The sequence below is a fragment of the Oncorhynchus gorbuscha genome, linkage group LG24 (assembly GCF_021184085.1).
Source record: "Oncorhynchus gorbuscha isolate QuinsamMale2020 ecotype Even-year linkage group LG24, OgorEven_v1.0, whole genome shotgun sequence".
NCBI classification, from domain to species: Eukaryota; Metazoa; Chordata; class Actinopteri; order Salmoniformes; family Salmonidae; genus Oncorhynchus; species Oncorhynchus gorbuscha.
Window position 1 is genome coordinate 58,600,548 of NC_060196.1, and position 12,783 is coordinate 58,613,330.

The following is a 12,783-nucleotide window of genomic DNA, read 5'->3' on the forward strand; positions in this document are numbered from 1 at the left end:
ATATATATATGGTACCAGTCAAAAGTTTGAAATACACCGTTACTCATTCAAGGGTTATTCTTTATTTTTACTAAATTTTAATTTGTAAACTAATATTGAAGACATCAAAACTATGAAATAACACATATGGAATCATGTAGTAACCAAAAAAGTGTTTAGCAAATTAAAATATATTTTATATTTGAGATTCTTCAAAGTAGCCATCCTTTGCCTTGATGACGTCTTTGCACACTCTTGACATTTTCTCAACCAGCTTCACCTGGAATGCTTTTCCAACAGTCTTGAAGGAGTTCCCACATATGCTGAGCACTTGTTGGCTGCTCTTCCTTCACTGCGGTCCAACTCATCCCAAACCGTCTCAATTGGGTTGAGGTCGGGTGATTGTGGAGGCCAGGTCATCTGATGCAGCACTCCATCACTCTCCTTCTTGGTCAAATAGCCCTTACACAGCCTGGAGGTGTATTGGTCATTGTCCTGTTGAAAAACAAAAGATTGTCCCACTAAGTGCAAACCAGATGGTTTGCACCACAAATGCAGAGATCATCCGTTCACCTACTCTGCATCTCACAAAGACATAGCTGTTGAAACTAAAAATCTAAAATTTGGACTCATCAGACAAAAGGACAGATTTCCACTGGTCTAATGTCTTTTGCCCCAAGCAAGTATCTTCTTCTTATTGGTGTCCTTTAGTAGCGGTTTCTTTGCAGCAATTCGGACACGGAGACCTGATTCACACAGTCTCCTCTGAACAGTTGATGTTGAGATGTGTCTGTTACCTGAACTCTGTGAAGCATATATTTGGGCTGCAAACTGAGGTGCAATTAAATGAATTTATCTTCTGCAGCAGAGGTAACTCTGGGTCTTCCTTTCCTGTGACAGGTCCTCATGAGAGCCAGTTTCATCGTGGCTCTTGATGGTTTTTGTGACTCCACTTGAAGAAACTTTAAAAGTTCTTGAAATGTTCCAGATTGACTGACCTTCATGTCTTAAAGTAATGATGGACCGTCGTTTCTCTTTGCTTATTTGAGCTGTTCTTGCCATAATATGTACTTGGTATTTTACCAAATAGGGCTATCTTCTGTGTAACACACCTTCCAAAAATGAACTTTTAACAAGGCACACCTGTTAATTGAAATGCATTCCAGGTGACTACCTCATGAAGCTGGTTGAGAGAATGCCAAGCGTGTTCAAAGCTGTTATCAAGGCAAAGGGTGGCTACATTTAAGAATCTCAAACACTTTTTTGGTTACTACATGTTTCCATGTGTGTTATGTCATTGTTTTGATGTCTTCACTATTATTCTACAACGTAGAACCATGTTCAAATAAAAACCCTTGAATGAGTAGGTGTGTCCACTGGGCCTGTATTTACATACGGTACTATGAGGATGGTTAACATTTTGAGATTATGTGAAATGCAACAGCAATGATATTAAAAATAAAGTCATTGTTTTTTCATAATATTTACATTGTGTTATATAATTTAATATGATGTATATGAGATGTTATATCAATTCGGTGGGTTTTTTTCTTTTGGTAGCAGGTTGTTGTTTCTACTTCGTAATATTTCACTGTCTGCATCCTACGATGAATCCATATTATCCCTTTGAAGAATATACAGAGGATCAATGGATATTTTCAGAGTACAGATCTGTCAAAGGAAAGACAATGAATCACAATCCTTTGGACCAGCAGGGCCTCAGTAAATCACACAAGCGCACACACGCACGCACGCACGCACACACCCACACACACACACACAGCGATATCAATAACATCACTATTAAATGGCGTCTTGACAGTCTTGTCTTTTCACCTGTTCTTCTTACTCTCTTCTTTTCCTCCTTCAGTCTTCCTTTCCTCCTTCCGTCTTCCTTTCCTCCTTCCGTCTTCCTTTCCTCCTTCAGTCTTCCTTTCCTCCTTCCGTCTTCCTTTCCTCCTTCAGTCTTCCTTTCCTCCTTCCGTCTTCCTTTCCTCCTTCAGTCTTCCTTTCCGCCTTCCGTCAACCTTTCCTCCTTCCGTCTTCCTTTCCTCCTTCCGTCTTCCTTTCCTCCTTCCGTCTTCCTTTCCTCCTTCAGTCTTCCTTTCCTCCTTCAGTCTTCCTTTCCTCCTTCCGTCTTCCTTTCCTCCTTCCGTCTTCCTTTCCTCCTTCAGTCTTCCTTTCCTCCTTCCATCTTCCTTTCCTCCTTTTTCTCTTCCTTTCCTCCTTCCATCTTCCACTCTTCCTTCGTCAGATTGTCTCTGAGTCCGCGGCCCTGCCTGGATCCACCGCGGGCTCTGCCCTGATCCACCGCGGGCTCTGCCCTGATCCACCAGGGGGCTCTGCCTGGATCCACCGCGGGCTCTGCCCTGATCCACCAGGGGGCTCTGCCTGGATCCACCGCGGGCTCTGCCCTGATCCACCGCGGGCTCTGCCCTGATCCACCGCGGGCTCTGCCTGGATCCACCGCGGGCTCTGCCCTGATCCAGCGCGGGCTCTGCCCTGATCCACCGCGGGCTCTGCCCTGATCCACCGCGGGCTCTGCCCTGATCCACCAGGGGGCTCTGCCTGGATCCCCCGGGGGCTCTGCCTGGATCCACCGCGGGCTCTGGAGTAATAGTGACCAGTAGCAGGATAAATATATACTAATGGTAATATATACATGTAAAGAGTAGTGATAATGACCAGTAACAGGATAAATAGATACTAATGGTAATATATACATGTAAAGAGTAGTAATAATGACCAGTAGCAGGATAAATAGATAGATACTAATGGTAACGGCAATCAATAATCAATGAACAGCAGCACAGGAGGTTTCTCTCCTGTGTGTGTTCTCTGGTGTGAAGTCAGGTGGCTAATGAATCAAATCAATAATCATTATAGCAGCAGCGTAGCTGTGAGAGGTAGCAGTGGTCGTGAGCCATTTAACAGTGACGATAAAGGGAAACGAATGCCGTTTGGAACGTCACCACACAAATCCCTCCCACCACCCACATGTTAAAGGGTTGGAGGAGGGCAGATGCGTGGGGGGGCCAGCAGAAGGAGCCCTGTAGATCACACTGTATGCTCACTCAGACACTCAGCAGTCATGGTCCTGATTACCAAGGGGATTATCCCCATTTGCTGTTGAGGAAATGCAACTGACTGTGTAGGAAACACACGGACACACTACTAACACAGTACTTGAGGAAATGCTACCGACCACAATGGAAACACCCACTGAGTTTATTTTAGTCGAGGTGTCTTTGCAAATGTATGCTAATTCAATAGACATGAGAGTCAAGAGAAAGTAAAATCATTCCTTGATAGCAAAGAGAACTATTTTTAGAAAGTTCTATTGATAGTCCTATTGATAGTCCTGTTGGTAGTCCTATTGATAGTCCTATTGATAGTCCTATTGATAGTCCTATTGATAGTCCTATTGGTAGTCCTATTGATAGTCCTATTGATAGTCCTATTGGTAGTCCTATTGATAGTCCTATTGGTAGTCCTATTGATAGTCCTATTGATAGTCCTATTGGTAGTCCTATTGATAGTCCTATTGATAGTCCTATTGGTAGTCCTATTCATAGTCCTATTGATAGTCCTATTGGTAGTCCTATTGATAGTCCTATTGAGTCCTTTTGGTAGTCCTATTGATAGTCCTATTGGTCGTCCTATTGATAGTCCTATTGATAGTTCTGTTGATAGTCCTATTGGTAGTCCTATTGATAGTCCTATTGATAGTCCTATTGATAGTCCTATTGGTAGTCCTATTGATAGAATTAGCTACTATGACCTGATACAAAATGATATGAACCACTTATTGTTCTGAAGGTTTTTTTAAAGTGATGTTTTCAGAAACCCTTTCAGTATACATTAAAGACCTTTACACTACAGTCATCAGATCGCTTTTCTTCTGGGAGGGGGAAACAACGTGGCTGTAGAATCTCTAAATAGTGACCACGTTACATGAACCTGTTATTGACGATTCAGAACTGATTCACATACAATAAATGTTTTGTCATTTTTCATTAGCATTTTATTGAGATATTTAAACTCAACAACACTACTGTAGTTAAATAAATAAATGTACACAAATAGTTTACTCTTTAAAATGTAGAAATATTTAAAAAATAAAAAAATAATAATAATTTAAAATGTAATTTAAATAGCAATTAATACAATATATACCCTTAGTGGCTTCTGAGTGGGCAGCGGTCTAAGGCACTGCATCTCAGTGCTAGAGGCGTCACTACAGACACCCTGGTTTGATTCCAGGCTGTATCACAACCGACTGTGATTGGGAGTCCCATATGGCGGAGCACAATTGGCTCGGTGTCGTCTGGGTTTAGGGCAGGGATTGGCCGGGGTAGGCCGTCAATTGTAAATAAGAATTTGTTCTTAACTGACTTGCCTAGTTTAAATAAAGCTTCATAATAAATAGTAAATACAGACAACAATACAAGTATAATTAACTAAAACATAATGATAAATATATATTTTTAAATAAATAAATAAATAATGAATTCAGAATCAATTAGAATTGACTTCTCAATATGAGACTTTTGACCGATTTAGTGGGCCATACTGCTTAAATACATTGAATCATACTGTATGCCAGAATTCCTTCAGATAGTAGAATATATAGTAGATAGTAGAATATATATATATATATATATATATATATATATATATAGTGTGGGTTGGTTTATGTGCTGTGGATTGTAGTTCAGCATTAGCATCATAGACATTTACTGTCATGGTAACGCCATGGCAACACATTTGTTAAACAATAAAACCCAAGTATACATAAACAAACTGCTACAGTTTAGATAGATCGGTGTCATTTCTCTAGCCTGGTTCCACATCTGCTTGTGCTCTTGCCTACATCATGCTGTCATGCAAGCCAATGTTTGGCATGATAAGGAGTGACATGATGGCACAAACAGACTGGTACCCAGGCTATAATTCCTCATCTTTGACAGAAGAGTTCAAAATCAAAAATAAAATGCATTGGCTTTAACACGAAACAACACGATGCCTTAACCTCAGTCAACTTCAGTAGATGAAACGGCCCTGACTCCTATCAGGTAACCTTCCATTATCCTCTTCTTCGTCGTGGATTTAGCTGTTTAACCCCTCCTACTGCATGAACCTTTTCCCCCTCACACTGAGGCCACACCCCAAACGTCACCCTACTCCCTATATAGTGCACCGAAAGTTAAAGTATAGGGTGATTTGGAACGTAGCCTTCCTCTCTATCGTCATGCCATTTTCGTCCGTCTCACAAGGCGAACACGCCAAAGAAGTTCTTCCCAGCACCGCTCTCCAGATGGGGCAGAAGCCTGTTCTCTGTGACTGTCCGCAGCCTGTCTCCCTTCTCCAGGCTGAACACGGCTCCCATGTACACGGCATTATACCACTGTCCTTCGCTGGCCTCGCTGTTGGAAGACTTCTTACACACGGTGCGTACGGAGTTGAGCAGCATCTGGTACTCCTTGTTTTCTTCGGTGCCGTAGCTTGGGGACCAGCGCGTGACCGTGTTACTCAGGTGAACCATCTCCTGGTTGTTAGGGTGCTTGGGGTCGGCCTTGCAGCTGACGTGGAAAGAGACCTGGCTGTAGACGAAGTATAGGCCCGGCCGGGGGATCACGATCTCGTTGTTGTTGAGTTTAAGACCCCCCTGTGAGATTGCCTGGCCCTCATCGTCTGTCCACTCCACTGTGGTCCTGTATTTTACACTGCCGGTGTACTCACCTGGGAGACGAGAGAGAGAGAGAGAGAGAGAGAGAGAGAGAGAGAGAGAGAGAGAGAGAGAGAGAGAGAGAGAGAGAGAGAGAGAGAGAGAGAGAGAGAGAGAGAGAGAGAGAGAGAGAGAGAGAGAGAGAGAGAGAGAGAGAGAGAGAGAGAGAGAGAGAGAGAGAGAGAGAGAGAGAGAGAGAGAGAGAGAGAGACAGAGAGGGAGAGAGAGAGAGAGAGAGAGAGAGAGAGAGAGAGAGAGAGAGAGAGAGAGAGAGAGAGAGAGAGAGGGAGAGAGAGAGAGAGGGGGAGAGAGAGAGAGAGAGAGAGAGAGAGAGAGGTTAACATGGGAAATAATGAACCTCTTCCAAGGTCCACATCGGAAATAAATATATACATTTAACGTTTGTATGTGAATTCCTTTGGGGTTCTTTGTACTTTTAATTTGTTTTTAACTGTACAAAACATTTTAACCCCCCAAAAAATAAATAAAGTCAAAGTGGTTGAGATGCAGAGTGGTTGGACATGAATATAATTAGCTGTAGATATTGACGGACGGAGCACTACGACACAACATCTATCGAGGCAAGTTGTAAATGAGCCGGTTCAAAAAAAGAGATGAAGGTTATGTCTTTGACTTTATACCGTATGTCAAACAGATTCATTCACAGCTTCTAATCCCCGTTTCAAAGTCAAGGGTCAAGTGTGCATTTGATTATGCATAGACCAAATTTACATCGCATATATCCAGATAATTCACTATGCAGACGAGTTCGTTCCAGTTCTACAGTGGTCTTGAAAGGACTCCAATACGTCAGGTAACCTTCCCTTATCCAAATAGCACCCTATCCCCTACATATGGGTCCTGGTCAAAACTAGTGCACTATATAGGGAGTAGGGTGCCACTTCGGAAGCAGACATTGTATACATTACTGTAAAGTGTCATCTCACCTTCCAGATGAATGGCAGCCTTTCTGTTTACAGAGAGTTGTCTCAGTGTATGCTGAAGTTCTGAAGAAGGGAAGAAGACAGAGATTTAGAAAACGGACACTTCTGAGGGTGAATTCTCTCTCGTTAAACTCCATATAATGCCGTACTGCTGCGAGAGCTTCGCGAGAGTTTATCTTACACATTTAGGTGTTCTTGTCTCAAATTGACACTCTATATTCCCTATATAGTGGACTACTTTTGACCAGGGCCGACAGGGCTCCCGTCATAAGTAGTGCACTATAAAAGAAACAGGATGCTATTTAGAATACCTCCTTTGTCAAGAGAGTAGCGGTATATATTCAACATTATAACGCCATACTACCAGCAGTAGAACATATAGAACCTGACTGGGAAAAAAAAGGAAACAAACTCACCATTAACTTCCTCGACCTGATCTTGTCTCTGAGTTCGAGGAAAAGAGAAATGGAGAAAAACTAAGAAAGTTAGTCCCGTGATCGGTTTCACATTGACGCTACACAGGAGATATATGAGATTTACAGAGATTTACAAAGATACATGGTGATATATACATATTTAAATATATATATATATATATATATAGATATGTAGATATATAGTGATATACAGAAGATATGTAAGTAAAAGTAGATTTAAATCTAAAATGTAAATATCGCTACAGAGATATACAGTAGTTTCAATCAGATCTAAGTTCAACTTCAAAGTTCAAACTTAATTAATCAAATTGCTGATGGAATACACTTGATATCAGCTCATCCAAAATAATCCAGTTCCCTTATCGATTTAACTAGCCATTATGCCACTAACAATGAATGATAAGATAAAATGGCCTGTATGTGTTCTCACCTTGGCGTGCCAGGTAACGAAAAGTGCAGCTGAGACACACAGTGCCACGGCCAGCAGGGCACCACACAGCCTCCACCGGTGTGTGGACTTCCCCCGTACCAGGGTCACGGTCGTTGCTGGGTACACAGGGCCACTCTCCACGTCTAACATCACTCTGCTGCAATCACCTGCCATCGTATAGTAGAACCTAACGTCAATGTCCTTGGTATCCAAGAGAAGCCTGGAGGTCCAATGTCAATCAAGCTGGTTTGCGATAGATATACAAGTTGGTAAACTCAGAATAACTTCAGTAGCTAAGTTCCCACAGTGGTATTAGAGGTTGACTGTGTTTTGAAGGTAGTAGGTAGTGACAGGCCTGCTGATTATTGATTGACTGATACTCTCACTGCTGCTGTTATATACATCTAGCTGCCAAGGGAAACTCCAGTGATGTCACTCAGAGTGGAGGCTAGCAAGGGAACATAATTTTGGAGGAGGAGGAGGAGGTGTGAGTAAATGGCTGGAGGGACCTGTGGATTTTACACAATTGAGAAAGGTATTGAAACCAAAAAATACAGGAAGATCAGCTGCTGCATGCAATACCCTAATACACACACACACACACACACACACACACACACACACACACACACACACCTTTCTCTCTCACTCTCCATCTCTCCCGAAGTAAACACCAACATCCCTCTCTCTAACTACATCTTTACTCTGTTCCTTAAATACATTTTATTTCCCTTTCGTTTCTACGGGATTTTTTTATTTTTTGTTTTTGATTTTCCTTCTTTCTTTCTTGGCCTTTTAATGTTCTGCTTTTCACAGAACTTCATGTGCCACATATCAACGCGTTTTCTACTTCTGTCCATTAGTAGCAGCACTGGTGGCTGGTTAGAAGGACAGAGCAGTCTATTGAGTGACAGACAACGTTGTGGTATAATTTTACTTCCATAAAGGGGATATAGCAGTTAGTATGATGTTTATATATATATATATATATATATATAAAGGATAAAAGTAAATGTTATGTTACTGTATGTTCATGATAATGTAACATAATCACTGCTATGCTGAAGCTTGTACGTTAATATAATAATATAATATATAATATATGCCATTTAGCAGACGCTTTTATCCAAAGCGACTTACAGTCATGTGTGCATACATTCTACGTATGGGTGGTCCCGGGGATCAAACCCACTACCCTGGCGTTACAAGCGCCATGCTCTACCAACTGAGCTACAGAAGGACGTTACAGGTACATTGGCGCTATACATTCTCACAAACAAACATCCTCATTTGCCAAATATGCGCCCACAGAGATGTGTCATGGCTGCTATCTGTAATGGTATAACTGACACTTCCTTCCATCTCTTTTAAAATAGGCCAAGTATACGGGGGGGGGGAGAGTCCCCCATCTCTCTCAGTATTTCAGCCTCTTATTTTCCCAAAGTTAATTTCCCCATTGCATTAATGCAAATGTATGTAATGCGTTGAGAGATACTTATTGTTAATGTCATTATGAAACCATTTGTGATGTAGATCTTTGTATCGTGAAAACATTAGTAATAAAAGATAATAAGAAATGTAGCTTTACTATGATAAAACATTATCTATACAATCGTTGATCATTCAGTAGGATGTACGGCGTCCATATTTAGTTGGCAGGTAGCCTAGTGGTTAGAGATTTGGGCCAGTAACTCGAAAAGGTTGCTGGATAGAATCCCTGAGCTGACAAGGTAAAAAATCTGTCGTTCTGCCACTTAAGGCAGTTAACCCACTGTTCCCCTCAACAAGGCAGTTAACCCACTGTTCCCCTGAACAAGGCAGTTAACCCACTGTTCCCCTCAACAAGGCAGTTAACCCACTGTTCCCCTGAACAAGGCAGTTAACCCACTGTTCCCCTGAACAAGGCAGTTAACCCACTGTTCCCCTGAACAAGGCAGTTAACCCACTGGTAGACTCATTATAAATAACAATTTGTTCTTAACTGACTTGCCTAGTTAAATAAAAGTTAAATAAAAACCAAAAATATCCTTGGAACCTGAGCAAACGGAACAAACGGTGCAGCTGAATCTCTACTTTCAAAATAAGGGTTGTTTTTCCTCTCCCCTGTTTTTTAAATCACAAAATGACCATGATCCTTTGGGTAATTTGCAACGTTTAATTATATTTTGAGCTAGTCTGTATTAAAATAGATATCTCCATTTTTAGGTCGCAGTTGCAAACGAGAACTTGTTCTCAACCAGCCTAACTGGTTAAATAAAGGTGAAATATATATATATTTTGCTTTGGCTCCCTGCCACTCACCACTGTGTTGGTTCAGTGTGGTTAGAAAGCACCAGTTACACCCCTGGTGTTTAAAATTAAAAGGCACCAGCAGAAGAACGTTCTTTATCTGTTTTGATGTGCTGTTGTTACATGTTGGTCGTTGTTTCATGTCTGATGAACTCAGGCTGTGGCTACAGTACATGCATATATATATATTTATATATGTATAAATATATATATATATATAATCAGGAAAAGGTATTCAATTGTCATACTTGAGTAAAAGTAAAGATACCTTAATAGAAAAGGATTCAAGTTTAAAGTGAAAGGCACCCAGAAAAATGCTACTTGAGTAAAAGTCTAAACGTATCTGGTTTTAAATGGACGTAAGTACAGCGGTGGAAAAAGTAGTCAACTGTAGAAGTAAATACTAGACATAATATTCCACACCAGAAGACACCATTTTCTTTCTTTTTTAAAATGTATATGGACAGCAAGGGGGCACACTCCAACCCTCAGACATCATTTACAAACGCAGTATTTGTGTTTAGTGAGTCCGCTAGATCAGAGGCAGTAGGGATGATAACGCATTATATTGATAGATGCGTGAATTGGACCATATTGCTGTCCTGCCTGGGCATTCTAAACGTAATGAGACCTTCTGAGTGTCATGGAAAATGCAGGGTGTATAAAGCACAGATTTTCTTTAGGAATGTAGTGGAGTAAACGTACAAGTTGTCAAAAAAATATATAAATAGTAAAGTAAAGCACAGAAGCCCCCCAAAACTACTTAAGTAGTACTTCAAAGTATATTTTACTTAGTTACGTTATACCACTGCATATAATTTGAGCGGCGTGCATCACAAGCAAATTCATTGTAATTTCACGTTGCCTGTAAGAACCGAGAGCAATGCTGGCAGTCTGATTCGGCTTCGTTGTTTCGCAGCCTCTGACTCGTAGCCTTCCATCAGCCTACCGAAAGTTGTTCCTTTGCAGAAAACTGCATGTCCAGTAGCTCGCGGGCTGTCAGTTTGTAGCTTGCAATAAGTATTCTGTAGGCCTAATATTACATAATTAAATCTATGAAATGTTTTTTTCTTCCCAAACTGTTAACAAGCATTCAACACCATTCTTTATTTTTTTTACATATATTTTCCGAAGATTAATCAGTTAAATCATATTGTTAAAATATTTTCATTCAGTTGCTAAAGTAACAGTCCTGGCTGTTCCCTATATGAGGGCGTACCGTCGCTGCTTCGCAACGCAGCCAAGCTGTGTCTGTATGTGTCTATGTGCAAAATGAAAAACGACAGGATATTTGTACCTCGATAAAACAGCTCTGCTTTTGCTCTGTAAATACTAATATTACCAAATAAGGCATTTCTACTCTCGTTTTATCAAATATGTATGCTGCTGAGTCAAGTTAACAAAAAAAAAATGTTTGCGATAAAGGGGAACGGTCAAGTAGTGTGCTTGCTGAGACTACACTTTTGTTATTCCTCATACTTTTCATGATTATTCTATTTCTTCATGATTTGTTGTCAATGTGCAAAAAGTATTTATAGTCGCCTAGTCCTGTAATTGCACCCTACAGATTTGTTCAAATCCAAAACTTATTTTCTTCTTCTGTCATCTTGAAAAGACAAGATTCTCAACGTCACATGATTTCTGTTCAAAATGTGTGATTTTAAGAACCAAAACGCAATTACATTATGTATGCAGACAGGCTGTAGCCTATATGAGTAGCTTGCAAAAAAAAGTTTTAGTGTGAAGTTGCTCTTATGAAAGAAAAGGTTGAAGAAAAGGTTGAAAACCTCTGCTCTAGCCCAAACCGTTAAAATGTAACCCATATTACCGGAGCTACATATGATTCTTTTAATTGCAGATTTCGGGCCGTAAAATATATGGGTATATATAGCTGGCCCCCCAAAAATGCTAATTTCTCAATGATAATTATAAATTAATATGTGTGCAATGATGTGAACATAATCTATGACCAAATTTAAATGCAAAAACTCCAGTTTGCATTTTCAAGTTGACAGTTATTGTTCAATGTCCTACCAGATAACACTGCCAAACTGAGAAAGAAAATTGTTTAAAGAGAAATAAAAATTCACATTTGTAATTGTACTACATTACTGTGATTGCATTATTTGCGACAAAAAAAAGACAAATAAACATTTATTTGCAATGTAATAATGCTTTACAATTCTTATTGGGGAAAACAATATTATTCCTCCCATTTTCAATTATGTTTCTTCATTGTTGTCATTGTTGTCATGCCAACTTTCTTAACAGTTTGGCCTGTCAATCGATCACTGTAGGTGGGGGGGGGGGGGTTAGGGAAGGGGGCATGATGTGAGTCACAGATTTGGGAAGGGGGCATTTAGGGAAGGGGGCATTATGAGTCACAGATTTGGTAGGGTTTCAGACCCGTCTATTTGTTATTGGGGGTGGGATTTTCAGGGAAGGGGGTAGATTAGTAAACTAGTCATCAAAACATGTTTTCTATATAATTTATTGTGGTAAAAGGTAAGAAGGATTGTTGTGTTCTGTTCATAAATATTGATTCTCCCTGTTAAGAAACGGTACAGAATTGCAGGAAAACTGAGCCCCCCCCCCTCCCACGAGCTTTTGCACCCCCACTTTCAGACAAACTCAGGCACCCATACATATTAAAATGGCCTCAGTCTCATCCTGTTCTGTTTTGCCTCATCCAGTCTCATCCTGTTCTGTTTTGCCTCATCCAGTCTCATCCAGCTGATCTTTAACAACTGCATCCACCCAGAGTCGTATTCAGAGGTGATACTGTAACATCAGTGGTAAAGATGATAAATAGTGACTCTATTATTTTTTGTGTATTTATTTAACCTTTATTTAAACAAGGTACAAATCTGTCGTTCTGCCCTTGAACAGGCAGTTAACTCACTGTTTCTAGGCCGTCATTGAAAATAAGAATTTGTTCTTAACTGACTTGCCTAGTAAACTTAAACTTAAAAACAT

The 12,783-nt window shown here is 40.5% G+C and overlaps 1 protein-coding gene across 1 annotated transcript; it reads right to left on the reverse strand.

The window, feature by feature from the left end:
- Positions 1-4,672: 4,672 nt before the first annotated feature.
- On the reverse strand, positions 4,673-7,863 carry tnfa (tumor necrosis factor a (TNF superfamily, member 2)). The gene is made up of 4 exons (XM_046327231.1): positions 7,519-7,863; positions 7,068-7,095; positions 6,655-6,714; positions 4,673-5,721 (listed from the first exon to the last, which is right to left on the reverse strand). Exons 1-4 carry the CDS (start codon positions 7,690-7,692, stop codon positions 5,249-5,251), a joined length of 735 nt encoding a protein of 244 aa, XP_046183187.1. The 5' UTR covers positions 7,693-7,863; the 3' UTR covers positions 4,673-5,248.
- Between the last annotated feature and the right edge of the window lie 4,920 nt (positions 7,864-12,783).

Excerpts from the sequence above, each read along its gene's own strand:
- tnfa (XM_046327231.1), bottom strand. The coding sequence starts at position 7,692 with ATGGCAGGTGATTGCAGCAGAGTGATGTTAGACGTGGAGAGTGGCCCT. Across the intron at positions 7,096-7,518 it reads TCGTTACCTGGCACGCCAAG|AGACAAGATCAGGTCGAGGA; the intron begins GTGAGAACACAT and ends CCTCGAACTCAG. Across the intron at positions 5,722-6,654 it reads GGCTGCCATTCATCTGGAAG|GTGAGTACACCGGCAGTGTA; the intron begins GTGAGATGACAC and ends CTCGTCTCCCAG.